This window comes from Podarcis filfolensis, assembly GCF_964270895.1.
Source record: "Podarcis filfolensis genome assembly, chromosome: 7".
NCBI lineage: Eukaryota > Metazoa > Chordata > Lepidosauria > Squamata > Lacertidae > Podarcis > Podarcis filfolensis.
Genome location: NC_139603.1, coordinates 66,202,052 through 66,230,048, shown reverse-complemented (window position 1 = coordinate 66,230,048; position 27,997 = coordinate 66,202,052). Strand labels below are relative to the sequence as shown.

The following is a 27,997-nucleotide window of genomic DNA, read 5'->3' as shown; positions in this document are numbered from 1 at the left end:
CCCACTCCGCCGCCTGCCGTTCCTCCTTGACTCCGGAAGTGCTTCTCGTGTCAGGCGAGGTGCTTCCGCCGAAGGAAAATGGCGGCGGACACAACAACGGAGCTTCTGTTTTTAGACACTTTCAAGCACCAGAGCACAGAGGTAACGGGGGAGGCGAGGGCCGTTTCCTTCTGCTTGACGGGCGCCCAAAGAGGACGGACGTAGCGGAGTTTTAGTCTTTTTCGCTCCAGGGACGAGGGTTGATTTTATGCGGAGAGGTCGGACCCTCGGGGCGGGGCTTGAGCCCCTTTCCTCTCTCGAGCCCCACAAAGGAAACTGGTGACAGCTCTGGCCCGTTTCCTTCTTTAGTAGGTGCATCTGCGTCTTGTATAGAGGTTCACACGCATGTACAAGTGTAAACATATTTCTTTTTCATATTTTTTTTTTTGGGGGGGGAGGTTTCGACCATAGGAATGAGATGCCTTACCTTTAATAAAAATAAAAAGCCTGTCAATTGTCTAGGTGTTGTTTGATCTGAAATAACTGCTACTGTGTGGCAATTACTAACATAGATTATAACCCATGATAACACACTCTGACTATTGTTGGATTCCAAGTTATGCCAGCCCAACCGATGTAGCCAGTAGTGGGAGGAAATGGGAGTTGCAGTTTGGCACCATCAGGAGGGCCATAGTTCCCCGCCACTGGGATAGAAAAAGCCAGTTGAAGTGGGAGTAACAACAATAGTTTAAGTCAAAACAATCATAGGCTAATTGGAGATCTTATGTGCAGCCTTACTGCCTTACTGACAATTTGTATTGCCCTATTTGTGACCTATTTGAGCTGTACACTGGCTCCCTTGGCCAATAAAGCGAGATGAGTGCCGCAACCCCAGAGTTGGTCACGACTGGACCTAATAGTCAGGGGTCCCTTTACCCTTTACCACTATTTGTATGTTATTATGTAGAGGAGATTATTGATGAGAGAGGTTAAAAACTCTTAATGTATAGAGCCATCAAAGCCCAGTACTACGTGCTTTCCAAGCAGCTGAATTATCTGCATGTTGCTGTAACTGCGCGTCTGATGCCCCCTGTCTTGACATAGGAATCTGGCCCAGCACTCTTTTCTCCTGCACTAGTAGGTTGGGTAAAACAAATCTTTTGAGTCTCTTAAGTTGTGAGATAGTGTGAAAAGTAGAATGCATCTACTGTCTTTCTATACTCTAACCTGCCAAAAGCACAAGTATGCAATGCAGTCTGTTATATGGCTTGGTGAGATATAGGGAGCAGGTAGAGTCCCTTCTATTCCCTGTGTGAGATATCGTTTGTGTCTGTGAAAATGATAATACAGGTGAAGCGTACTGAGTTCTAGCAATATTGTCAAATTATTGTTTGTGCTGTTGCAGCTAACTACACAAACACTAGCATTAATTTGTAAAATTTGGTTGCCTGTGAACTGCTGGAAACCATTTTCAAATATTTTCTCATACATATCCGATACACGTATGCATGCCTATTTTTTTGGAGAAAGGGGAGTCTATGCATGCCAAATGACCCATATGTTGGGTTAGGAACATTTATTTGGATTTCAGTACATTTCATCATGCAAGTATAACCAGATTTATGCTGCAATTGTTTATATTAAACTTTGCCTCTTGACCTTCACAGACTAAGACACTTGCTTACTCAACAAATGTGGAGCATGTGAAGTTGCTACTTGTGCTTATAGTGAAATATTCATTAGATGGACTGTAGTGTTCTTAGACTTATGAAGATCAGATGGAGGATGCTTGTGAAAATGCTGACTGTTAAATGGGAGCTGAAGCCAGGCAACATCTGGCCTTGGGGAAGGCTGGGGGTATATATAGAGTATGCTTACATATAGTGGAGGCATTCTTTTTTACCCTCCAAGCTGAATACAGCTTGCTTGCCATGTATCTTATCAGATACATGTATCTATCAGATGTTGACAACACTTCAGTATATACTGACAGTTAGTTCAGTATATTATTTGTTCGTTACATTTGTATTATGCCTTCCCACCAAATAGTGCTCAAGGCACCTAAAATCAATAATATGCCATTTTTCGGGCAAGTAGGAAACAAGAAGGTTAGAGAGTCACTAGTAGGTTGTGTTTGACTTCATAGGCCACAAATGTATTAATTTAGAAAAAATATTCTGTGCTTCCCTTCAATAAAATTCCTCTGGATGGTGTACGTTACAATAATAGAAGAGCAAAACAAACAAAAAACCAGCAGAAGTTGTAGACTTTTTTTATTCAATTCTTAAAATTACTTACCTTTAAAAACATTAAAACAATTTGCTTAACAGCCAGCTGTATTTTTTAGGATGGCAGCCTAAGGAATTGGTGAAAGGCTTCCTCTGGTAACATTTAGTGTTTACTTTTTAACTGCATCTGTAGCAAGATGTAACTTTATAAAGGCATGCTATGGCCATTAAATTTACATTAAAATACTGATAGGTGACTGAGTCATTGTGTGAAGCTTTAAATCTTCATGCTTTTCTTGTTCTTTTACTACCGTGTTTCACACTAATATCATGCAGCTTTCCTTTTGTTTTGGCCAAGTACTGTACTAGGTTTTCAGCATATACACCTTTTGTTTTGCTTTCTCCTCTTTCCTGTAGCACATTGCAAACTTTTTCTGTGTTCCTCAGTTCCCTGATGGATCATTGTCTATTCTTTCTGTTCATCCAGTCATCCTCTTGGTTCATCTTCTCTTCCTGCACCTCAGTTACCTGATGTCAGAATATAGCTTTTTCTGTCTCTTTGAGAACATCGAACATTCATTTTTTAACAGCAATGTTTGACCAGCCCTTCCTATAGTAGTTGTGAATATTCCATGACATCACAGCAGCCCAGATAATGCCTTAGGCTGTGGTTGTGTGAAGTGAGTGAAAGATAGTTTAGAGACTTACTGTATATAAAAAGAATATTGCAATGCATCTCAGTATGGGATGCATGCCATTAAATTACTCATTAAAAAGGTAGGCAACTATTAATATAACAAAAGCAAAATTAATTTGTACTCTTCAAAAGCTGCACTCAGTGGCTGAATGTCACCTCTGAATTTTATTTTTTATGTCCTTGCCTGCTGCAAATGGTAAGCAGCCTAGTGTGGGTGGCACTTGTCAGGGAAAATGGGTGGATGCAGCTGTCATATCATTGCTGGCCTTTTAGACAATTTCTGGGCGCTGTGCCATATATTTTAACCTTCATGAATTTTGTTCACTTTGTTTTTGTTTTTGATAGCAAAGTAGTAATGTAGATGTGGTTCGCTTTCCATGTGTGGTTTACATCAATGAAGTACGTGTCATCCCTCCAGGAGTAAGAGCTCATTCTAACTTACCTGAAAACAGAGCTTATGGGTAAGTGCAAGTTGATTAATTGAATTCTTTATTTAGAATATAGACATCCTGCTTTCTAACACCTAGTGCCTCTCAAAGCAAATTAAACAAAGGCTTACAGAAGAGTCTCAAAGTCAAACTCAAATGTGGTACAGGAACAAAAATTACCTACATGGTGTACATATGGGGGCCGGAGTATTCAGGCTCTCATTCTTGTTCTTCTGTGGTGTCATACCAGGCAGTCGCTCCCCCAATGTCATCTGAAGCAAGGAGGTAGTTAGCAGCTACCTACCAGTGGTTATTTGAAGAGCATTTTAAATTTGGAAAGTATTTTGTTATGTTCTCCTTCCCAACAACCTTGTAGCTCCCATCATAGAGATGTGGAAGAAACTTGCCCTTGGCCACACAATGACGGAAAGAGTTGAACTTGGGTCTCCTAGATCCTTCCAGCACTAGCCCCTGGAATCAGCCTTTTCCAAAGCTTAGAACAATATGAGAACTCAGAGAGGGATCTAGATTGCGTCAAGACAGTGGCCATAGCCAGAATGCCAGGGTCACTTGACCCTGATGAACTGGTGAGTGGATTTGTGCAATCCTAATACAAGGCTAGCACAGACCTGGAAAGTTCGTTTAGTTTGAAGTGAACTGGCAAACCATAGCTTGGAGACAGTTTTGGTTAGCTCCAGCCCTTATTTGCCCTATTGGGGTATTATGTCGAAGTAGGATTAGAACAAATCAGGAAAGGGAAGTAAGAAGTGTGCTCACCCACATCTTCCTCCTGGTGGCAGTTTCTGTCTGTCTTTCCCAAAAGTTACTTCCAAGGTTTGGGGAATCCCTTTAGAATGGTATTTAGCGTGGTGAAAGGGGATGTGGTTTTGCAGTGGGGGTTTATGGAAATCAGGGTCTTTATTGACCGTAAGCATTTATGATCATTTATCAAATCTGTGCAGTGTCAAATAGCACATGTGTGGTGGAGGTGCAGTCACAGATCTGCAGGCCTCTTACATAAGTGATGAGCTTGCCTAAAATTACAAATGTGATGGTTAAGATAGTGAAAAAAAATTAAATGTATAACAATGTATGATTTACCTTTGAATCCAACAATGCTAGCTTTATTAGATAATGGCCTGATGAGATGTCATGATAAACTGTAAACTATTGGATTGAGAATGAGCTGTGTGCTTCCTTATTACCCTTCTCCACCTCCCCTTGAGTTGTGGCTTATTAATTTTATAGTCGAATACTATTAAAAAGCTCCCCACTTCTTTACTTCTTGCAGATTGTGGCTATATGATAATTGGTATTTTAAGGCTTGATTATCTTGTTTATTGTGGTTCTGTAAAATAATTTTTTACACTTTGGCTTTCTTCTCAGTGAAACATCTCCTCACACATTTCAGTTAGACCTGTTTTTCAACAATGTCAGCAAACCAAGTGCCCCTGTATTTGACAGGCTAGGAAGGTAAGCAGTTCTTTCATAATCTTGGTGCTGTTGTAAGACTTAACCAGGGCTAAGGCAAGCCGTGTAAGCCTGGCTACTAGTTTCCTTGTTTCTTGTTTATGAAGTAAACTGTTGAAGTAAATGAAAATGTAGGCTTTGAGTTTCTCTATTCTACTACTAATTATAAAAATAGATAATTCTCATTCTCATTAGAGATTGCTTGGAAAAAGTACCATTGTGAATCTGGTTGTAAAAGATGTTGGTGCAGTTTCTTTGACCTTTAACACATATTTCTGTTTTAACAGCCTGGAGTATGATGAGAACTCTTCAATAATTTTCAGACCTAATGCCAAGGTAATGATCACTTGTAAATTCTGAGATTGACCCTTCTAGTGACAACTCCTGTACAGAGAGAGGCTGGTAACCTCTACACTGGGCTGTGTTGGGATGTTCTTGGGGTACTTTCTTCTCAGAAAGTTTCATTAGTGCAAAACACAGTTGCTAGGTTTTTCACTAGGGCCAACTATAGAAAGCATTTCTCAACAGTTCTTAAACATGCATACCAGTGGCTAGTCTGTTTCCAAGAGCAGTTCAGAGTGCTGGTTGTTACCTATCTGAAGGACTGCCATCTACCTCATGAGCCTGCCTCAATCCTTTGATCTTCATCAGAGTCTCCTCATCAGAGTCCCACAATCATTTGAAATAAGGAGGTGATGAGCAGAGCAAGTGCCTTCTCAGTCTTGGAGAATCACATCTGGAATGCCCTTCCCCAGAGGTGCTCACCTGGTTCCCACTCTTTATTAAAAACAAAGTGTCATCTAAGAAATGCTCTAGGGAGAGGCATGATTAGCTTTAGTCCATTGTGTGATGCAGTGCAGGCCATCTGAAGCCCATTAGAAACATTTGGTCTGAGTGGGCCAAGTGCACATGGTAGGCGGACCAGCATTATGCAGCCTGATGCTGTCTCACGTGTGTGTGTGTGTGTGTGAGAGAGAGAGAGAGAGAGAGAGAGAGAACCTGTGCATGTAGGCCAGCCATGGAGAACCTCTGGCTCACAAGCAGAAGGTGACCTTTAAGGTCCTCTCTATCTGACCCATGGGACTCTCATCAAGTCACATCCCTCTGCCCAGCCCATGCCCCTCACATCACAGCTCACCTGTCTTTTGTATATAAAAAAAGCTGAGGCTTTCAAAACTATTACAGGATTCTGTGCCTCATGTATTTGCAAAGTGCATTTATATCCTACTGTAACATGTAAGTGAAATCTAACAATGACATAGCTGGAACGATATTTCATTGCAAGTATATACTAGTACTGAGCTTGTAGTGTAGGTGCAGCAAGTTAAAGGTTTATCATTGTTTCTTTTATGTTCTCTCTCCTCCTTTAAAATCCAGGTCAACACTGACGGATTAGTTCTGAGAGGCTGGTACAACTGCTTGACGCTTGCAATATATGGCTCTGTTGACAGAGTAATAAGCCATGATAGGGACTCTCCCCCTCCGCCGCCTCCGCCACCACCCCCTCCTCAGCAACAAGCAGCTTTGAAAAGAACTCCGAAACCTGGTAAGCATTCCAAAACTAATCCAGCTAAAATTCTTTTTTTCTTTTAAAAGAAATGTAAATAGAAGTAAGTGATCCCCCCATAGAAGTTAAATCATCTCCGTCTAAAACGTTTGTATCTCATTACTTCTTTCAGTTGAAGTTTTTGTCTGTGATCTGTAAGTTAATACAGTTTTTTACTGAGTGGTTCATTTTCAGCAACTTCCCAAGTGATGCCACAGGCTTCCCATGAATTTATTTATCTTTATTTATAAACTCATTTATATGCCCTTTTTTACAGCTGATGGAGAGAAAGAGGATCAGTTTAATGGCAGTCCTCCACGACCACAGCCTAGAGGCCCAAGAACTCCACCAGGCCCACCTCCTCCTGATGATGATGAAGATGAGCCAATGCCCGTATCAGGTACTTTGGAACGTAACTTTCTTTCCATTTCTTTCTCACTTGCGTCCACATGCATGCATAATTTAAGTGAGGAGAAAGTGTTGCTGTTTTTCTAGCAGTAGGCATATTTTCCAGCTGCAACTGAATTCACCACTGGGAAGTGGCAGTTGTGACAGGAGATATGATGCATCTATTAGGCTGTTCCATACGGGAGAATTGGCAAACATCTGTATTGGTCCATGGAGGCTAACCTTGCCTTAAAACTACAAAACGAAAGCAGCAGTTTATTAGCATCCTAGCTTGAAGATTTAAATTGTATGGAAAATACACAGGATTCTCTTAGCAGAACATTAAATTACACTATGGGTATTAGTTGTTTAGCTTTTGTTGTTGTCTGCTTTCTCTTTCTTTTTTGAAAATGACAGTTTAAATTAAGTTTGCTGTGGATTCCATTCTTTCCAGTGGTTGGGGAGAAAGATGACGATGTTGATCACAGAGAGGATTACTTTGAGCCCATTTCTCCTGATCGGACATCCGTTCACCAGGAGGGTCCATATTCTGATGAAGCAGAAGTGGAAGAAGACCAGCCCGAAGAAGTGGATGATGAAGAGGGGGTGGATGTTGAGGAGGAGGAGGAAGATGAAGAGGATGACGATGGTCAGACAGTAGAGAGTATTCCAGAAGATGAAGAAGAGGATGAAGAGGAGGAGGAGGAGGAGGATGAAGAAGAAGAGGATGTTGAAGAAGAGGAGGAGGGTGAAGGTAGGCAAATACAGAAACGGCTGAGGACTGAGTTGCACGTGCATATGTGTTCTTTCATCACTTCATCACAGAACAGTTGATTTTCAGCTGCATGTGTGAAATGTCCCTATTGAAAAATATTGAGTAGTGTTCAAGCTTTACTGATAACAGATCTATTGAAATTAATGCACCTAATGTCATATTCATTAATTTCAGTTGGTTTACCTTGAGTAAAATCACCCATTGTTTGATTTGACTGTGGGGCATGCAAACATTCTGTGTTACTTAACCTGTGTCAGTCAGTTCACACTAGTTGCCTCTAGAAACTAATAATGATAAGTGGTGTGGGTGTGTGATCTGGTCCTGAGACAGTGGAATATATGTAGTATTTTGGGGGGGAAGCCAAGCACATCAGAGGACACTAGGGAAGAGATTTTGAAGGTTTTGTGGCGTATAGGTTTTCTGCCTTTTCTGTCAAAATATTATTTGTGCTATAACTGCAGTTGTGAGTCATTGTCTTTTTATGTTTGCAGTCCTGTGTTGATGGGCATGGTCTGACATACAGTGACACAAGAGAGAACCTTCTCAGTGGTGGTGCCCTGATTGTGGAACTCCCCTTCATTAGGAGATATGACTGCCTCCTTTACGCATGAGTTTTAGACATCAATTTAAATACTTCTCCATATGAGGGAGGTGCAGAGGGTGGTTACACAAGAGGAGAGTTTTTCAGTGGTGGGCCCCCTTTTTGAAATACTCTCCCTAGGGAAACTTGCCTGGTGTCATCAGCTTTTGGGTGATAGATGCTTCTGTTTGCTACACTTCAGTTAGTCTCTGTTGTGCTGCTCATCTTTTAGTGGGGTACAGTAGGGCTAGTCCTTGGATGAGCATTTTAAGAGTTTTGTATTGTACATTGTTTTTCAGTTTGACTTTTAATTGATTTAAATTATTCATATTTTATCTTAAGTTGCTTTAATACTTTTTTTGTTTAAAGTGACTAACAAATACTACAAATAATCTTTTCATACAGTCCTTTGGGTGAGGACTGTAAGCTGGATATGGTGGTTTGAATGTTGCTGCGGAATGGATTGAGTGGTTTCCTTGTATTTCAGTCTGACTGTATTGTGGTATTCACCACTTCAAGATCCTACGAGATAGACGGTGGTCCTGAAATAAATAAAAACCAAGGTTAAGAATTCTCCTTGTGGAGATAATCTAATTATATGGTGCAATTATATATTTCTCCTGTTAGTTGATACCTTTTGGTCCTGTGTGTGAGTGTGTAGCTGATGGGTTGGCAAAGCATCCTGCAAATGTTTTAGCTGCTGGGTTTCCCATGTTTATGAGCAAAAGGGGAGAAGATGGTTTATTTTTCAAAGCTGTAATTAATGGTTGGGTGTTATTTGTTGCTTTTTTTTGGTTCAATTGATTCAACAAGGTAATTTTAAAACTTTTACTTTTCAGGGGATGATGGTTATGAGCAGATTTCAAGTGATGAAGATGGAATTGCTGACTTGGAACGTGAGACGTTTAAGTACCCGAGCTTTGACATTGAGTACACTGCTGAGGATCTAGCCAGAGTGCCACCTGTGACCTATGATCCTTTTGATAGGGAACTTGGGCCTCTTCTGTACTTTAGCTGTCCCTACAAGACCACTTTTGAAACCGAAGTTGCTAAGATGAAAGATCAAGATCCAGACAAGGAAAATTCAGGGGCAGTTGAGACCTCTACTAAATTGACCGAACTCCTAGAATTATATCAGGAGGAGAGGGGTGCAAAGTGGGTCACTGCTCTGGAAGAAATTCCAAGTTTAATAGTCAAAGGGCTAAGCTACTTGCAGTTAAAGGACCCGAATCAGGATTATATAAGCCAGTTGGTTGACTGGACAATGCAGTCATTAAACCTACAGGTAGCCTTGAGACAGCCGATTGCTTTGAATGTCCGTCAGCTTAAAGCTGGGACAAAACTTGTCTCCTCGCTGGCAGAATGTGGAACTCGGGGGATAATGGGCCTGTTGCAAGCAGGAGTAATTAATTCTCTATTTGAACTGCTGTTTGCGGATCATGTCTCTTCTTCTCTTAAACTCAATGCTTTCAAAGCTTTGGATAGCGTTGTTAGCATGACTGAAGGAATGGAGGCATTTTTGAGGAGCGGCTCAGAGGTGCATGAAAAAAGTGGTTACCAGAGACTACTGGAGCTCATCCTGCTGGATCAGACAGTAAGGGTCGTCACTGCCTGCTCTGCAATTCTACAGAAATGCCACTTCTACGAGGTTTTGTCCGAGGTCAAAAAGTTTGCTGACCAGTTAGCAGAATATCCTCCATCTCTTCCTAATCACACTGAGCCTGAGCAGGATACGGACACTGGACTTGAAAGGGGTAACCAGGAATATGAAAATGATGTGGACACTCCAATGGATATGGACAGTCTTTTAGAGTCCTCCAGTATGAGTGAAGGAGAAGTGGAGAAACTCATTAACCTTTTGGATGAGATCTTGCATTTGATGGAGACTGCCCCTCACACTATGATCCAGCCACCGGTGAAATCTTTCCCAACAACAGCACGTATTACAGGGCCACCAGAAAGGGACGATCCTTTCCCAGTGCTCTTTAGGTGAGTGGCCTTAGTTTTTTTATACGTTTCAAAGGGATACCTGTTTACTTTCTGCCACTTGGCTGTTGACATGAGTACTTGTAATGCATTGTGCTGCTTAATAAGGGTCTTTCAATGTTGGGAGATGTTCCAGCCTAGACTGTTGTCTCTTTCCCCCCTTTCCCACCCTGTGTCTTCTGTCATGCCATCTGATAACTAAACAAAACTCCTCCACCGTCTTCATCAAGTCTCTTCACTCTAATCCTTTAAGTCAGTGAGGTGGTGGAGAACAGTGTCAGACTTGAACTAAGAAGATCTGGATTCAAATTCCTGCTCACGTTTGAAGATTAGTGAGTGCTTGTGGGCACATCACAATTTCTCAGGTTCTATTGCAGTGTTCATTAATTCCACTGGGTCTGTTCTGAGTAAAACTTTATTGAATCCCACCCACACTTGTACACTTCTGCAGCGATTTCACATACCATTGCATTGAAAGTAGTAATAAAAAATTCTGCCAATGTACTATATTTTGAAGTGGAATTGAGCATGCTGCTTCTTACATATTTCCAGGTACCTTCATAACCACAATTTCTTGGAATCTGTCACGTTGCTGTTATCCAATCCAATAACGAATGTGCACCCTGGGGTGCTGCAGTCCACCAGGGATATACTGAGATTTTTGGCACAGTCCCAGAAGGGCCTTCTTTTCTTCCTCTCTGAGTATGAAGCCACAAACCTGCTGGTTCGAGCCTTTTGCCATTTCTCTGACCCTGATCAAGAGGAAGGTCTCCAGACTGATGGGGCAAGCGATGAAGCCTTTCCCCCATGGCTTCTTCATTCAACACAGACGCTGCAGTGCATTTCAGAACTATTCTGCCATTTCCAGCGCTGCACAGCCACTGATGAAACTGACCATTCAGATCTCCTGGGAACGCTTCATAACCTTTACCTGATCACTTTTAACCCTGTGGGAAGAGCTGCTGTCGCCCATGTCTTCAGCCTTGAGAAGAATCTCCAGAGTCTTATTACTTTAATGGAGTTCTATTCCAAAGAAGCATTAGGGTAATTATCCTATTTTTTAAACCTTGCTTTAGGTTTTATGCTTTTAAATGGATGTTTGCAGGTTGATGTGGGTTTCACAAACTTTAAATTTGGGGTTGTTCCTTGTTATGGAACTTTGCTGCAGTACAGAATCCAACTTCTTACCCTCCTCATTTTTCTCCTTTTACGAAGCCTTCCCTTTAAAGAAGTGAACCAGGCTTTCCTTGTTCTGGGGTGGTACATGCTTATTCCTCAGCATAGTCTGAGGATACGTATGGGCTGGCCCATGAGTTAGTAACCTCTTCATCCCAGTCAGTGCTTGGTGATTTGGCTCTGATGGCTGCTGGGCAGACAGGAAATCCTTGAGATGTTTAAACAGATTTCTCACCCCCACTCTCCAATCCCTGCTTTTAAATGGGTGGGCTTAGGATAACTAGGTTTGCAAATATAGCTCTGCAGCATATGAAGCTGTGCTATGTCCTCTGAAACCGCCCCCCCCACAAAACACCATGGATGGCATGAAAGAATAGCTAAAAGCAAAGCCAAACATTTTAACAAGGGGAGCAGCGAGCACGTTGTGCTTCCTCCTCATCTTAATGTCCTGTAAGATTGATCTTTTGCATATCCACCAGTGTGGAGATTTGCAGGTTATCTGCACAGAAGTTCTATGTTGCATGTGACAGAAATGCGGTGGAACAGGAAGTGTAAGCTGCATGGCTGTTTTCTGATTCCTTCATGTTGTTATGAGAGCATTTCATGCTTGCCTGAAACTGGCTACACAGATCAAGAGCATAATTTAGATAAACATATCTTAGATGCTGGAGTTAAATTCACAATCGAAAGAGTGGGGTTTTCAGATCAAAGTGGCATACAGAACTTTAGCTTGTGCTAAGGAGGTGAATGTTTGCCTGTGGCATGGCTTGTATGCATTTGAAATCAGAGACGTTCTTTATCCCTCCTGTAGGTTACTGCTTGATTCTGATCAATATAATTGACTTTTCTGTTTTGAGTTCTGAAAAGATTATGAGAAATTAAGTGGAGAAACTAGGAAAAAAGGCTGAGTCAATCAATCACATACTACAAGTGGGAGTTTGCAAATGATTGGCATGAGCTTTTTTCTTCTCCATACAAAAAAATCGTTTTGTAAATGAAAATCTGAACAGTATTCTGTAAGTATACGTGTAAGGATTCAAATGTGAAGTATGTCATAATTTTCAGAAAAATCTGTTTCAGCGATTCCAAGTCAAAGAAGTCAGTTGCCTATAATTATGCTTGCATCCTTATTCTGCTGGTGGTTCAGTCCTCCAGTGATGTCCAAATGCTTGAGCAGTATTCAGCACCCCTGTTGAAGCTTTGCAAAGCTGATGAAAACAACACCAAACTACAAGGTACAGTATGTGCTGTTAATGGGGCAGTTGCTGGAAGCAGTTTAGGAGAAATCTTTTTGGTGTCTGCTAAGGCTCTCCTGACCTTCTGGTTTTTGATAATGCGAGTAATGAGATTCCTTTGGTAAATACAGATTACTAGAAAGGCTCATTGAAAAACTGTGTAGCTTTTTCCCTAGTGTCAAAGAGGCTTTGTGACACAGAAAGTTCTCTTGTTTGTGTAGCGTATTGTTCATTGGTGGGAGTCATTCAGTAACTGCAGAAAAATGTTCAGTGTTTGAAATCTTCTAAGGAAGCAACGTAGGGGGCTCCTGTTCAAAGAACAAACTAAAAAAAGTCACTGGACACTGATGATGACCTGAGAGCTTCCATTGTAAGTGTGTTTCTCAAATTGGAGCTGTTGTAATCTTGTCATGCCCACTTCAAGACAATGACAGATGAAAGGAGACCCCTTTGTGTGCAGGCTTTTACACTGCACGGACTGTTTTACTATACATAGCTTTTTAAAGTCCCAAGCAGCCTTGGGTCAGAATATCTAGGGAATCTCACCTGCCCATGTTAGCCTGCCTGGGAGCTTCATTCCACTTCAAGGATCTTCTTCAGTCCTGCATCTTAAACAAGGCAAATAGGAGGTAGGAGAGAGAGCCTTTTTGGCTATAGTGCTGAAGATTTGTAAAGACCTCTCAATAGGTGTGCCTCACTCCTTCATGACCTGCTTTTAGCCTGGTGATAAAGGCAACATTACAAAAGTGTACCTTTATTAGAATCTTGATTTTTATCATGAATTGTGCTGTTTTAAAATGCTGTGCTGATTCTGTGTTTTTAAAGCTCTGTTTTGGTTTTCCTCCTGCCAGTACTTCCATTGAATTTTCAGTCTGTTTTTGTTTTTGAGAGGCAAGATAGCCTTGGCTTGCATACAATAAAGACTAAGAAATTCAAGTTATTCTGAGCTGAGGAAAATACTTTCATTTTAGAATATGCACACAGGATGCCTTTGTAGCTAAGATGGGGTTTAATACTGAATATTCAAGAGATTAAATGTTTGAATTATGCTGGGCAAAATTGCCTTTTGGGACAAATAGATTGTCATGGTTCAGATACTTTTTATGGCATCAAATCCAATATTAAAACCTTTTCAAAATCCTTGTAAGAGTCATAAAGCTGCAACCACATATGTTGCAGTAAGTTGAATTGAAATAATAGGGATTTATTCCCACATAGGATAGCAGCCCAAGTCATACTAATTTCCTCCCACTGCTGAATGGAAGTGAACCTTTTTGATTGTTTTAATGCAAATAAGCTAACTTTTGATAAAGACATCCCTGGACCTATAGAAATAGATCTTCAGCAGTGTTCTTGGTGCTCTGAGCTGAAGAAATCAGCTGAAATGTGGTATAATAGAGAATAATTTCAGACCAAATCAAAACCAAAATTTGGCTCATATATATGCATTGAGTCTTTATTCTTTGAATTAAAGCAGCTTTAATGTTGTATTAAAAGTTAACTTGATTTATATACAAAGGCCTGTAGCTCTAATGCTTGGAATGCATTTTTGGAATGCATAATTTTACATAATGCAACATTCTTCAAGTTTCCTTGTTTGTTTTAGAACTTGGCAAATGGCTGGAACCCTTGAAAACACTTCGGTTCGAAATTAATTGCATCCCAAATCTCATTGAATACATTAAGCAGGTTAGTAAAAATCATTTTCAATGCCTGCATTTTCTTAAAAATCCACACCTAGCTATTTCATTTGTTGGTCTTTTGCAATTGTATATACAGGAGGCAAAATTCTTTGTTTTCACAGTTCTGATGGCATAGGGTTATCATAAGGTTTGCTTGGTACTCCTTTATCCAGAAATGTTTTGTTACAAGTACATTCTGTATTGGACCATTTTGCGTGGTGTTTTTAGTATAATCCTCATAATAACATTTTTTAAAAAGTAGTCAACGCATTTCAAGAAGGAATTGTTGGTTCTCTGTTTCTAATAGTGTCCTTTTTGAAGAGCAAAACTAGATGTGACCTTATTAATGGAACTGCTAATTCAATGCAGCTTTTAAAAAGTAAATAGCAGCCATGGGGAGGGGGAAAGATCAAGTTATTAGCTGGCTTTTATTCACATTGGGATTTCCACTGGATTGGAACTACAGCTGTGGAAAGAGAGTATAGCTCCACTTCTCCAGTATGGCCCCAAGCAAGATTGCTTCCTTCCTGGTTGCTATTTACTTAAAACATTTGTGTAATTATCTAGTTTGGCTCTAGGGTGTTGTGTGTTTTGTGGTGACCTTCCATTAGAATTTTCAATCCTTGTGTTACTTTTACTTGGATGCCTCGTGTAGAAAGGGTGGGAAGACGTTTTGTAGACCAGTGCCCCACTTCTGATGAACCACCTAAATACTGGCAAGTGGATTGGACCAAAGATGGACATTGGTCTGATGCAACAAGATGGTACTTAAGATTCCTAAGCAAAAGTGTGCACAATCAGAATAACTTAGCCTAGATTAGTTATTCCTTAGCTATTAAAAAAAAAGTTCTGTGTTGAATAAATCAATAGATTAAAGGGATTCTAGTAAAAAAAAAAACCCCTAATGGCCCTAGCACTCAGGTTTGAAGTCAGCCTACCATTTGTTGCTCAGAAGCAAGATAAATTTCTCTATTGCACCCATTTTTGTTGAATATTGATCTTTAATAACACGAGTCTTATTTTTCAAATTTTATTTTAAAGAATATTGATAGCTTGATGACCCAGGAAGGAGTCGGTCTTCCTACTGCACTTCGTGTCCTGTGCCATATTGCATGCCCTCCACCACCTGTTGAAGGTATAATACTTGCTTTTAACATTGTTCCATTTCCTTTATAAGAGTACATCAGATTTAATCACCACCTCCTTTAGCCATATTGAAGTAAATTGTTTCTTTGGACCATTTTCTGTTGCTGACAGAGCACGTAGAATTTTGGGATGGGAAAGTAAAATGTAAGGATTCTGTGCCCCATGATAAATTTGGCGTCATCTAAAAATATATGTTCTTGGTCATGGACAGAAGTCTCATAAAAAGGAATCATTGCACCTGATCTATATTTTCCTAATGACTGAGATCAAGGCACAACATGGTTTTTCTCTTTCCTCCCCTCCTCCATTCCCCATTTCCTCCTAAAGGTCAGCAGAAGGACCTGAAATGGAACCTTGCAGTCATACAGATGTTCTCTTCTGAAGGAATGGACACTTTTATTCGTGTTCTGCAAAAGCTAAACAGCATCCTTATTCAGCCCTGGAGACTCCATGTCAACATGGGGACTACCCTCCACAGAGTCACTACGATTTCCATGGCCCGGTGCACCCTCACCCTCTTGAAGACCATGTTGACCGAACTGCTGCGTGGAGGGTCCTTTGAGTTCAAAGATATGCGTATTCCTTCCGCACTTATTTCTTTACACATGCTGCTGTGTTCTATTCCCCTCTCGGGACGTTTAGACAGCGATGAACAAAAAATCCAGAATGACATTGTTGACATTTTGTTGACTTTTACCCAGGGGGTTAATGAGAAGCTAACCATCTCGGAGGAAACTCTGGCCAATAACACTTGGTCGCTCATGCTAAAAGAGGTCCTCACTTCTGTTCTGAGAATTCCTGAAGGGTTTTTCTCTGGTCTTATACTGCTTTCTGAGTTGCTGCCTCTGCCGCTTCCCATGCAGACCACTCAGGTATGTAAAAACTACCAATTATTTGTAAAAGGCAAGAAAATTAAAAGACTGGTGAAGAGGATGGGTAGGTAAGAATGGACTGATAAAGAGTTGTGCAGTGGATCTATCCATTTGACGGATTGTATACCAACCTCCCTCAACCTGGTGACCCCCAGTGTCATTGGACTCCCATCAGTGCCAGCCAGCATAGTGAATGGTCAGGGATGATGGGAATCGTAGTCCAGCCACATGTGGAGAGATGCAGGCTCCCCATCTCTCATTTAAAGGGCTGATAGAGGGGATCCATCCTTTTGATGCTGGATGATGAGTGGGGATATTCATCCTTAGCTGGGAGGCAATAACTCTATATATTGGAACACATATATTGGCTACAAGGGTTTTCGTGATTGCCTAAAGAGCACCAGGTAGTGTGCCTTGCATGTGGTGTTGGAGAAGAACTGTATGTTTTGGCACTCTCATAGAGTTAATTTTGCTTTTCTGACAGGTCATTGAACCACATGACATATCGGTGGCTCTCAACACTAGGAAACTGTGGAGCATGCATCTTCACGTTCAAGCGAAATTGCTGCAAGAAATAGTACGGTCCTTCTCTGGCTCCACCTGCCTGCCTATTCAGCACATGCTGAGACGCATTTGTGTTCAGTTGTGTGACTTGGCTTCGCCAACTGCTCTCCTTATTATGAGGACTGTTTTAGATCTGCTTGTAGAAGATTTGCAAAGGTACGATTTTATACATTGTCCTAAGGGTCTTTAAGTAGCAGTGCTAACCTGGTGCCCTTCAGAAGTTTTGGTCTACGACTCTCACCATAGCTGTGCAGATTAAGGATGATGGGAGTTTTGTTGAAGGCTTCTGTAGAACCTTTGCATGTTGAGGCTGGAAAATGGGCTATGCCTCTCCTATCTCATTCATGAATAGGCAGTGGCTGCCTTGGATTTAGGCCTTCTGTTTCTCTCCATGCATGGTGATGGCTCTTGAAGGATGGAGCTGTGTGATGGCTCCTCCAGCTGGGAAATCCTGAGGGCTGCAGTAAATTGCTGCATGTATGGCATGAATATGACATGGAGAGGTGGGCTTCATACAGTTGGTGATAAGAGATGCCTCCACACATGGAGAGGGCTGAAACATAGCATTTCTTTTCAATACTTTGTTAGGCTTACTGACTTTGGATACCAAAGTCAAAACTGTAGTGGTTATCTCATCTTTGATGGCAACTAGATACACAGTTAATTAATGACCACAACCTGAAAACAATCAAATTACAGTGGTACCTCGGGTTAAGAACTTAATTAGTTCCAGAAGTCCGTTCTTAAATGGTTCTTAACCTGAGGCATGCTTTCGCTAATGGGGCCTCCTGTTGCCGCTGTGCCGCTGGCGATTGTCATTCTTAACATGGGGCAAAGTTCTTCACCTGGAGCAACCACTTCCTGGTTAGCGGAGTTTGTAACCTGAAGTGTCTCTAACCTGAGGTACCACTGTAATGGTAATAAGCTCATTTGCAACAAATGCAGATAGATAGATTTATATTATATTATTATATTATTATATTATTATATTATTATATTATTATATTATATTATATATAAATACACACACACATACACACGTATATGAATCTTTTAATGGAAATTTCAGATCTGAAGTTTGTTTTGTCATACATGCATGCAGTATATTTGTCTTTTCTAATAAGAGCATTGGTGTCACTTCAGCAACCCAGAAGACAAAGAGAAGCAATACACTGGCCAGACTACCCGCTTGCTTGCGTTACTCGATGCCCTGGCTTCACACAAAGCTTGTAAACTGGCTATTTTGCACTTGATTAATGGAACTGTGAAAGGGGATGAGAAGTATGCTGAAGTTTTCCCAGAGCTTTTGTCTTTAATGCGAGCTGCAGGGGACAACATTATTCACCAGCAGTGTGCGGAGTTCTTGGCTTCTATTTTGCAGTCTCTCTGCGATCAGGTATTTAAAAATGAAAATCTAAAGAACCCTTAATTTCATTCTGTATTGATTGTGCACATGCATGTGGGCAGTGGGGGTGGGCCTGTCCTGGAAGGAGCGCAAGGCTCCCCTTAGCAAACAAGTCAGGCTTGTCCAAGAAAATACGAAAAGGATGTCCCTACTCTCCATCTCCCCATAACACCTAGCCAGCATGCCTTCAAGGAAGGAGAAAAATATACATGGAGGAAAACCAATGTAAGCTAAAAGTTGTGTGTATGTGTGTATAAACACTTTGTTTGTTTCCCAGATATAAATCTCCCCTCATTTCAAAACTCAAGACACATTCCAATTGGTTCTCTCTGGTCACAACCCCTGAACAACTGTATTCATTAAAAACCTGTTCTTCATTAATTCACAAATTGTACCAAGGCTGAATCTTCTTTCAGGAATTCACAAGTTGCACCAAGATTGAGTCCCTCTTCCTTTAATTGCATTCCTAAGTCTTATAAAACTATGCCATACCTATTTCCTGAGCCAGGAAGAAGAACCTTGAAACCGTTTGGTTTCTGGCAGAGAGGGATTGTTGCTGCCACCAGCTCCTACCATAAATCTACCTCTCCGTTTTCGAACTAATTGCATATAGGCATATATTTGCACAGCTATATAGTATATCCCTATCTATTCTCGCTGAGGCTGGTGGGAGTTCATTGTCACCAAAGGGCCTCAGATTCCCAATTCTTTTAGTAGCTGCACTCAAGAGCAGGCCGTTTCAAGTTCCGCTTTATAGAGCTTAATGAAACGGCTGTTGAGTGACACTTCATGTTTCTTTGCAAAGCTAAATGCTTTTAAATAAGGTTGGCCAGGAATCAGAAATTAGTGCTCAAGAGATATTTCGCTTAACAGGGGTCAGCAAACTTTTTCAACAGGGGGCCGGTCTACTGTCCCTCAGACCTTGTGGGGGGCCGGACTATATTTTTTGGGGAAAATTGAACGAATTCCTATGCCCCACAAATAACCCAGAGATGCATTTCAAATAAAAGGACACATTCTACTCATGTAAAAACATGCTGATTCCCGGACCGTCCATGGGCTGGATTTAGAAGATGATTGGGCCGGATCCGGCCCCCGGGCCTTAATTTGCCTACCCATGGCTTAACAGGTTGTGAACAGCACTCCCTGTGCTGCATGGCAGACATTGCAGCTGTGGACAGTCTTGTAACTGTGAAGTCCTGTGGTGTGTGATAGTAGAGCTTTGCTTTTTGAAAAACCCCACTCGGTTGGTGCAAGCTCTAAAGTGGCTTTTGCCATGGCCCCAAGGGATGCCTGTGTGCCTTTCTGCCTTTTGTAATACTGAGATTTCTCTTTGCAGGACATTGCATTGGTCTTGCCCAGTTCCACGGAGAGCACTCTCTCTGAATTGGAGCAGCTTTCAAATTCGTTGCCAAGCAAGGAACTCATGGCTTCCATCTGTGACTGCCTGATGGAGACATTTTCTAATGCTGAAAGCAGCTATAACTGTTTGCTGACTTGTATCAGGACAATGATGTTCCTTACTGAGCATGATTATGGATTCTATCACCTGAAGAGGTACATTCCACAAACATACTCACACCGCAGAAATGTTTAGTTCAGCTCACTTCCCCCCCCCCCCCCAGTGGGGCTTACAAAGCAGAAGATTGTGCTTAATGTAATGTCAAATTTCACAGGCAATGGTAACAGCAAGAACATACCAGTGTGGCATTTTTTTGGTGCTATTAATCTTCTCTTTCTCTTGGAAAGAATTGTTCAAAGCTAACTGTACCATAAAACACTCAGTTTGCAAATTCCTTTTAAAAAATGATCTGGCAGTGCTCTTGTATAGTACAAATACTTTTGTGAAGATGTTAATTAGGGCTGCTGGCTGATTAAAGAAACCTTAGTCAGTTCATCACATGGGTTTCATTAAGTCATCAGATTTGCTTTAATGTGCATGTAATTGAGCCACAATTCTGAACAAAGCGTCCTTGTTTTATTTCAGGTAGTGTCTAATATGACATAAAAGGTATTATCTTAGAAGATGTATTCCCTCCTATATGTGAGAGGAGGAATTGCTTCTTCTAAGCTTTTTTTTTTGGATTTAAAACATATTTAAATGCTGTTTAATTAATCAAGGACATCCTTTTAATTAACTGAAACATTGAAATACATATAAGTTCATTCAGTTGTGTTTCTGAAACTGCCTATGTTTTAAGTGCTTTAGATCTATTAATCATATTGTTTTCATATGCTGTGTCAAAAACTGGATTGTTAACAACCTTTTTCTTTGAAACGAAAACAGCTCTCTAAGAAAACACTGTGGGGCTCTGCACACTGGATTGAAGCGAGTCGTGAGCAGCTTTAATAAGGACCCTGGAGAACTTGCGTCTTCATTTCTGGATTTCCTGAGGCAGATACTGAATTCTGATACACTGGTGAGTAAATGTGTACAGAGGGCTTTCTGAAGCTTTGCCTTTATTGCATTCTGTTGCATTTCAGCTCAGGAAAAGTAGCTGCAGTTTTCTTTAAAGCGTGCAGCTGTAATACTTCCATCATACTTCCAAATTATGGTTATCTAACAGAATCCCAAAGGGCCAATTTTATTTATTTATTATTCAAGGGGATTTATTTCCTACTTTTCTGTTACAATAATAATACTTAAGGTGGCTTACATCATTTTAAAAATGTACACACGCAGACACACACACACACACACACACACACACACACACACACACAAACAAACTCGAAACAACAAATAAGTAAACATTAAATCAGTAAAAACAGAATATAGTTTGCAGCAGGTGAAAACGAAGGAAACGTGAAAACCATTCAATCTTGTAGGTTACGTGCTGGCAGGGATAAAAATGCCTTAATAGAGTAGTGAAAAGCCATGAGAGAGACAGAGAGAGTTCTAGCAAGAAACGTTGGAAGGTTGGAAGGACAGGGAGATGTCAAAAATAGATGTCATCAGTTAACTGCATTATAGTGCTGTGGTGTTACTGCTTTTGTACTCACGTTGTGTACTTAATCTTCCTTAGGGATGTTGTGGGGATGACGGAAGTCTTGCAGAAGTTGATGGAGCCCATCCTGCCAGAACTTTGGGTCTTACCACTGCAGAATTAAAATACCAATTACAAAACAAAGAAGAAACTCCTGAAAATCTGCTCCTCGAGCTGGAAAAGCTAGTTTTGGTAATGTAATGTTCATATTTTTTGGTGTTGGTGCCAGATGTTTGAGAGTTAGGAGTCTGATGGTTTCTCATTGCTACTGTTCTTATTTGATTGTAATGCATTTTATATGTCTTTTTAAACATTTGTGTATGTATTCATTTTTATGCAGTGTTTTTGAACACTGCCCATGTATCTTAACTAGATGTCAGGCTACAAATATTAATAATAATTATAATTTGTAACTAGTGATAAAGTTAGGATGATTGTGTTGCCATTGTTTAGTACTGTTAGGAATGATCACTGTGGTTATTAGTTATGCATATTAAGCTTAGCTTTACCTAAAATTATCAGGCTATACCCCTTGAACTTATTTATTATATTTTTCCTGCCCTTCCTCCCATGGCCAATTGTCTCCACCACGTACAATTTGTTTCTCAGTAGCCCTGTACACATGCTGGATAACACTTCAGGCACCTGATCGACTGGGGCCTAGTCCACAAAAATGTGCACTGTAATAAATCTGAGTAGACCTATTGAAATCAGTCCATTGATTTCAGTATGACTGACTTTATGTCCATGATGCCATATGTCCATGATGTCAACTGAACATGTATTTATTGAAAGAGTTGCTGCTAGTTTGCTGCATCTTATCAGGTGGCAAAAATACTTACATTTTGCCTGAGCTGTTAGTGATTGCAGTGTTTCTTACACAGGAGCGCTCAAAAGAAGATGACAGCCTGGAATCTTTATTGGACAATGTTGTTGGACTTCGGCAGATGCTGGAATCTGCTGGTGATCCTTGTCCACTGAGTGATCAAGATGTAGAGCCAATCCTTCCTGTACCAGAATCTCTCCAGCATCTTTTTAATAATAGGTAAAGTGCTGAATGTGCATCTGTGTCTGTGAAGAACTAGAATCTCTGAAAACCAGGTGTGTGTGGTGGTATATTTGGGACCGTGTTTAACTTCATGCATTTATCTTTATGGGCTATATGCATTACAACAGAGACTACCCAGTTCTCTTGTCTCAGTCCATCACCACACCTCCTTTCCCCCCCGCAAATGATAGGTTGAGGTTCTGAGAGTTGCCCAATTCTTTCAAGATCTTGTGACACAAGTATTGCACAGGTATGATGGATGTGCTTCTTTGTCAATTGTGATCTCTCCCCTTCTTTTTGTCAACATTGCTAATCCTTTTTCTGATCCTTCTTTATTTGGAAATAATAGGCGTTGAGTAGTCCAGCTTTCCTTTTATCACTGATCAGTGTCTTTCTTGAACAAAGCATAGACTCAATGTGTCCTTTTCGTTTGTCTTGTTTTAAACATACATAAAATTGTTTTCAACTTATGCACCATTACTTATCACAGTGTTGATTGTGGACAGTGTCCCTGGACAGATAGAAGGACAGGGCATATGTTTTTAAAATAACAAAATAGATAGTGTACGAATTGCTAAACAAAATACAGATGTGATATGGTCCCTGTCCTAGAAGGCTGTCAGGCTGTTTTTGATGACACAGGAAAGTAAAGTGCTTGATAGACATTGCAAAGAATAGGAGACAAGAGCACTTGGTCATAGCAGAGGTTCAAGCCATGTTCTCCATTGGGCATTAGGATGCTCCAAGTGGGATTGTGTTCTTGAGGAAGGAGGTGGTGAAGCCATGGCCCTTTAGGAAATGTTTTATTGGAGGAGTGGATGATGAATACCAGTGGGTAACATTTATTTCATATGGAGACAGCGAACACTGACCGCTATTTTTTTAAAAATACATTTGATATTACAGGACTGCATACATCTTGGCAGATGTAATGGATGACCAGCTGAAATCTATGTGGTTCTCGCCATTCCAGGCTGAAGAAATTGAAACTGACCCTGACATGGTAAAAGTCTTGAGTTTTTAATACTTGAATGGGTGGGAACTGGAGCATTTATAGCTTAATTGTCAGCAGTATTTTTGAGACCCCATTCATAGTGTAAGCAACAAAGAGGAATGTTAGGAATGTAGACAGATATAAATGGGCTACTCATTTAGCAGCAGCCTTCTAAGAGTGTTTCCTGTTTGGGGATGCTGACAGTTGTCTGGGGGAATGATTAAAGTAGAATGAATTTCTCACTCTTACAGGTAAAGGTTGACTTAATTGAACTGTCAGAAAAAGGATGCAGCGACTTCGACCTGCAGGCGGAGCTGGAGAGGTCCTTTTTGACAGAGCCTACTTCTCCGGGTCGGACAAAAACCACAAAAGGCTTTAAACTTGGCAAACACAAGCATGAGACATTTATAACTTCCAGGTAACCAGTGGTTTTGATTGTGACTGTGTGCCTAAAGGTGGATTTTGATTTTGCCACTGCATTGGTGATGCATTTGTAATCACGGCATAGTGGGATCCAAGTAGATTTGAGTCACTTGAAAGGGTCCCTCCCACAAGTTGTTCTGCTGCAGCACTCTCTTTGAAAACCAAAATTAAAAAAAAACAACAGATTTTACATGAACAGATTTTGCTGGTGCAAGGGAAGGGAGTGGAGGAGGAATGGCTTCTGTGAATGATAGAACTAACATGGGTTATAAAAGGCAGAATCCAGTTCTACCCAGAAGAAATTTAAAAGAGCCTGGGTTGGAAAAAAGCATCTTACATCCTCTAAAATGCTGCAGACAGGTGTGCCCGAGCAAAAACAAGAAAATTGACTGTGATAGGAACCTTAGAAGGCAACACCTTTTTGCATATTGTGCCATATAATAAGGTAGTACACATAAAGGAAGGGATCTCTTCTTCTCAGAAGCCTGCCTTCATCCTAGAAAGTGACTTAAGTAACTTAACTCCTGGAGCCAAGGGATGAGGGCATCAAAACTAAATTCTTAAGTCACAAATGGGCAACCTTCAGCTCAGGTGCCACATGGGGTCCTTGAACCTCTTGAAAGTGCCCCCTTTCCCCGTCCCATCACAGTTACTTCCTTTCATTTTGTCCTTTTTACCCATGGATTTTTAAGTGGTCTATCCTCATTCCTATGTAGTTTCCGAGCAATTGGAAGGGGCAGAATTGTATTTGATAAAAAATTGTTTTTGATTTATTTCATGGTTGGTATGGCTTGGGGAAAAGAATAGTTTCCCTCCCAGCTGCCTGAGAACAAACTGTTAGGCTTCTGCCGTATATGTATATGGGAGAGAGTGGGTTAGCATGGAACACCATGCCAAACTATACCTTAGCTTAATGTTGGTTTTCTACAGAGGAGGTTATGGCCTCTGAGGTCCTCTTCTTTCTGCTGCTGTGATGTGATTTGGCTCAGCATGTTGTCTGAACCCAGTTTCTCGGTTTGTCTAGCTCCAGACAAACCACAAACCTGGGTTTGGAGAAGAAACTAGCCCAACCATGGCTTTGCTTGCAGCAGGACAAGGGGAGGTGCATATTGGCTGTGATCTTTTCTTTCTCAAGTTTGACACTTGTGCGATTGCACTAAGCCAGTGGTCTTCAGCTGGTGGGTCAGAACCTACTAGTAGGTCACAAGACCTGTTCCAAGGTGGATTGCAACAGGTGCATTGCCACCATGCAGATAAATACATGGTGAATAATTAAGAAATGTGTCCCCAAGTGCATGTTTGGGTGCAAAATGTGTCCTGGGTTTGAAAAGGTTGAAGATACCTGCACTAAGCCATAGTTCGGCTTAGCCTTATGTGTGAACTAGATCAGAAAGGGAGGTTATTCACAAAGAAATTACTTTTAATTTCTAGAAGAGTCATGCTGTACTAAAAACATCCTCTATATACTAATATGAGAGTAACTCTGTCAAATCTAATCTGGCTACCTGGAATCTGAAAATTTAAAAATTGAAAATTGAAGAAGGGAAGTCTTTATTCCAAATTATTTAATCCAGAACGTTTTTGTCTTTGGCTGTGCCTATCATTGGTTCAAGCTCCAGGAACCACCATGCTGTTTGGATTAATTGCCACTAAAAATTTTGACTGAACAACTAACACTAATGCAGATGAATAGCGAGAGACAGGATAAGGGCTTAGAAAGGATAGGAGAAAGAGATGTATTTGCAAACCGCACGTCCGTATGGTTCTTCTAGCTTGTGAAGATTTGGAAAAGGTTCACATTCTCCTGTATATGTTAATACCTGTGTCCTGCTAAACAAAATACCTCTTGTTAATGAATTTACCATGCGAAACTTCTGGGCCTTAACAGTGGGAAGTCTGAATACATCGAACCTGCCAAGAGGGCCCATATTGTGCCTCCTCCGAGAGGAAGAGGCAGGGGAGCATTTGGCCAAGGCATTCGGCCCCACGATATCTTCCGTCAGAGGAAGCAGAACACAAGCAGGCCGCCCTCTATGCACGTTGACGACTTTGTGGCTGCCGAGAGCAAGGAAGTGGTTCCACCAGATGGGATACAGCCTCCCAAGAGACTGCCTAAAGTTTCACAGAAGATTTCTTCACGGGGCGGGTTCTCGGGGAATCGAGGAGGGCGAGGAGCCTTTCACAGTCCAAACAGATTCTTCACGCCACCTGCTTCGAAAGGTAGGTTTTCTGGTCCACCTGAAATATGTGAGCTTTATGCCTTCTGGAGGACAGATTTGAGGTTCAGCGTGTTCCTTAAAGCGAAGTTAGTTGTAGCACTTCTGCTACTATTCACCATTGCAGCTATCTTTTTGGGGGTTTGGAGAATTGTAGAGTTGGAAGGAATCTTGAGGATCATCTAGTCCAACCCCTTGCAATACAGGAATATGCAGCTGTCCTTTACAGGGATTGAACCTGCAACCTTGGCGTTATCAGCACCATCCACCCAGCTGAGCTATCTTTGCAGTAAACTTTGTCCACAAAGGATGCAATCTCAGGCTTTGGCCTTCTAGCCGCAGCCCCCTACAAACTGAGATGTTGTAAAAAAAAGTTTGCCGTTCTTTGATTCTCCAAACAGACCTGTTGCTGTCCCCATTGTACAGATGGGGAATTGAGAGGTAGAAGGAATGGCTTGTTCAAGACTGCTCAGTGCGTCCATGATAAATTTAGAACTTGGGCCTCCCAAATTAGCGTCCCGTAATCTGGCTGCCTGGCTAAGATAGGTGCTACCTTCCATCCAGCATATATGAAGCCTTTCAACTCAGATTGTGGAGCTGAATATTTAGAAACAAAGGCAATTCACAAATGGCTTATTTGTTGTGCTTTTTCATTTAGGAAATTACAGTCGCCGTGAAGGAGCTAGAGGATCAAGCTGGAGTGCACAGAGTTCTCCGCGAGGCACCTACAATGAAAGCAGAGGCGGCCAAAGCAACTTCAACAGGGGCCCGCTTCCACCTCTAAGGCCGTTAAGTTCAGCAGGTTTGTGGTTTCCCTCCCCTCACAATACTTCGTTGAAATTATATGCACAGTCAGTTCAACCTGTGGTATTTTTCTTCAGTTTTGATTTATGGCACTTACCTCCTCCCTGTTTTACATAAAGCACCAAAAGACACCTTACAAAATTAAGTCAAAAATAATAAAATAGCTAAATGCAAACTCAAGAGAGACTGGATCCTCAGACAAGAATGTCACTTTAAAAAGTTGGTCAACAATGATGGGAGTTGTAGCAATATTTAGAGGGCCACAGGTTCCCTGTTCCTGCTTTATTGCATTTATATACTTTGTTTGCCAAGCATGGATTACAACTGAAAGCAAAATAAACAGTTCAAAATATAGATTTTTGGGGGGTGGGGGTGGGGGTGGGGAGCGTTTCAGGCTGCTGATGTCCCTTCATGAGCTAATGACCTGATCTGCTTTGCATGGGCTTTTGATTCTGGGGTTGATCCACTGAAGGATAATTTTCATGTTTTACTTGCCAATGGTTGAAACTATTGCATTGTAAATAAGTGTACATGTATGATGAAGAATACCAAAAGGTTGTGCTGTTCATTTTGATCTATGATCTGCAGTCTTAGCAAGATTAAATATATCACATATTTCCAGCCTGATTTTATAATAGAATCAGAGATGGAAGGGAACCTGAGGGTCATCTATGCAGGAATCTCAGCTAAAGTGTCCATGACAGATGGCCATCCCACCTTAATGGGGCTTGCTCAGTAGTAAGCCTTAATTAATGAAGCTTAAGTGAAACTAGGTGTGCTTAGGATTCTAGTATTAATAAGTTTGCCTCGGTGTCTGTTGTATAGTAGGCAAAAAACCTGGCCATTATGATGGCTATACATTGTTGGTTAAATGTATATTGAGTTGTTCTGTATTAATATTATAGGTTGGAGGCTGTTTCTAAAGGCTTCAGTATAGTTGCAATGCATAATTTGGCCCTTATTGTAGGAATCATCACTGTACTGTTACCAGTTATCTCTCTCTTTTTTCAAGGCTACCGGCCAAGTCCTCGTGATCGTGCTTCCAGAGGCCGTGGTGGAATTGGGCCATCTTGGGCAAGCACAAATAGCGGCAGTAGTGGTGGCTCAAGAGGAAAGTTTGTTGGCGGAGGCAGCGGAAGAGGGCGTCACGTCCGCTCTTTTACTCGATAAACACACCATTGAGAACATTCTGACTGTGAACCTTTCAACATGATGGCAAATTGCTTAAGTGCTTGAGGACCAACGCTAGACTTACTGGTATCAGGGGGGCAGAAAAGAGACTTTTTTTTTTGGTTTGGAAAAAAATCCCATTTTGTTTGATACAAGATCTGAGGTTTCAATAAAACTGTTTTTTTGTGTTAGTGTGTGT

At 41.1% G+C, this 27,997-nt stretch overlaps 1 protein-coding gene across 2 annotated transcripts; it reads left to right on the top strand.

Moving 5' to 3' along the window:
• Positions 1-40: 40 nt before the first annotated feature.
• On the top strand, positions 41-27,989 carry VIRMA (vir like m6A methyltransferase associated). 2 transcript variants are annotated; one of them, XM_083622704.1, is made up of 24 exons: positions 41-141; positions 3,250-3,365; positions 4,719-4,805; positions 5,090-5,138; positions 6,180-6,348; positions 6,626-6,748; positions 7,190-7,489; positions 8,930-10,079; positions 10,629-11,120; positions 12,333-12,487; positions 14,094-14,176; positions 15,211-15,304; positions 15,643-16,187; positions 16,672-16,907; positions 17,895-18,147; positions 19,496-19,713; positions 20,444-20,576; positions 21,183-21,335; positions 22,028-22,188; positions 23,098-23,194; positions 23,437-23,603; positions 25,497-25,828; positions 26,483-26,626; positions 27,641-27,989. In XM_083622704.1, the coding sequence occupies exons 1-24, from the start codon at positions 79-81 to the stop codon at positions 27,796-27,798; spliced, it is 5,478 nt and encodes a 1,825-aa protein (XP_083478830.1). In that variant the 5' UTR covers positions 41-78; the 3' UTR covers positions 27,799-27,989. The 2 variants fall into 2 exon arrangements, with proteins under 2 accessions (XP_083478830.1, XP_083478829.1); XM_083622703.1 differs by having other exon boundaries at positions 46-141; positions 12,318-12,487.
• The last annotated feature ends 8 nt before the right edge of the window (positions 27,990-27,997 follow it).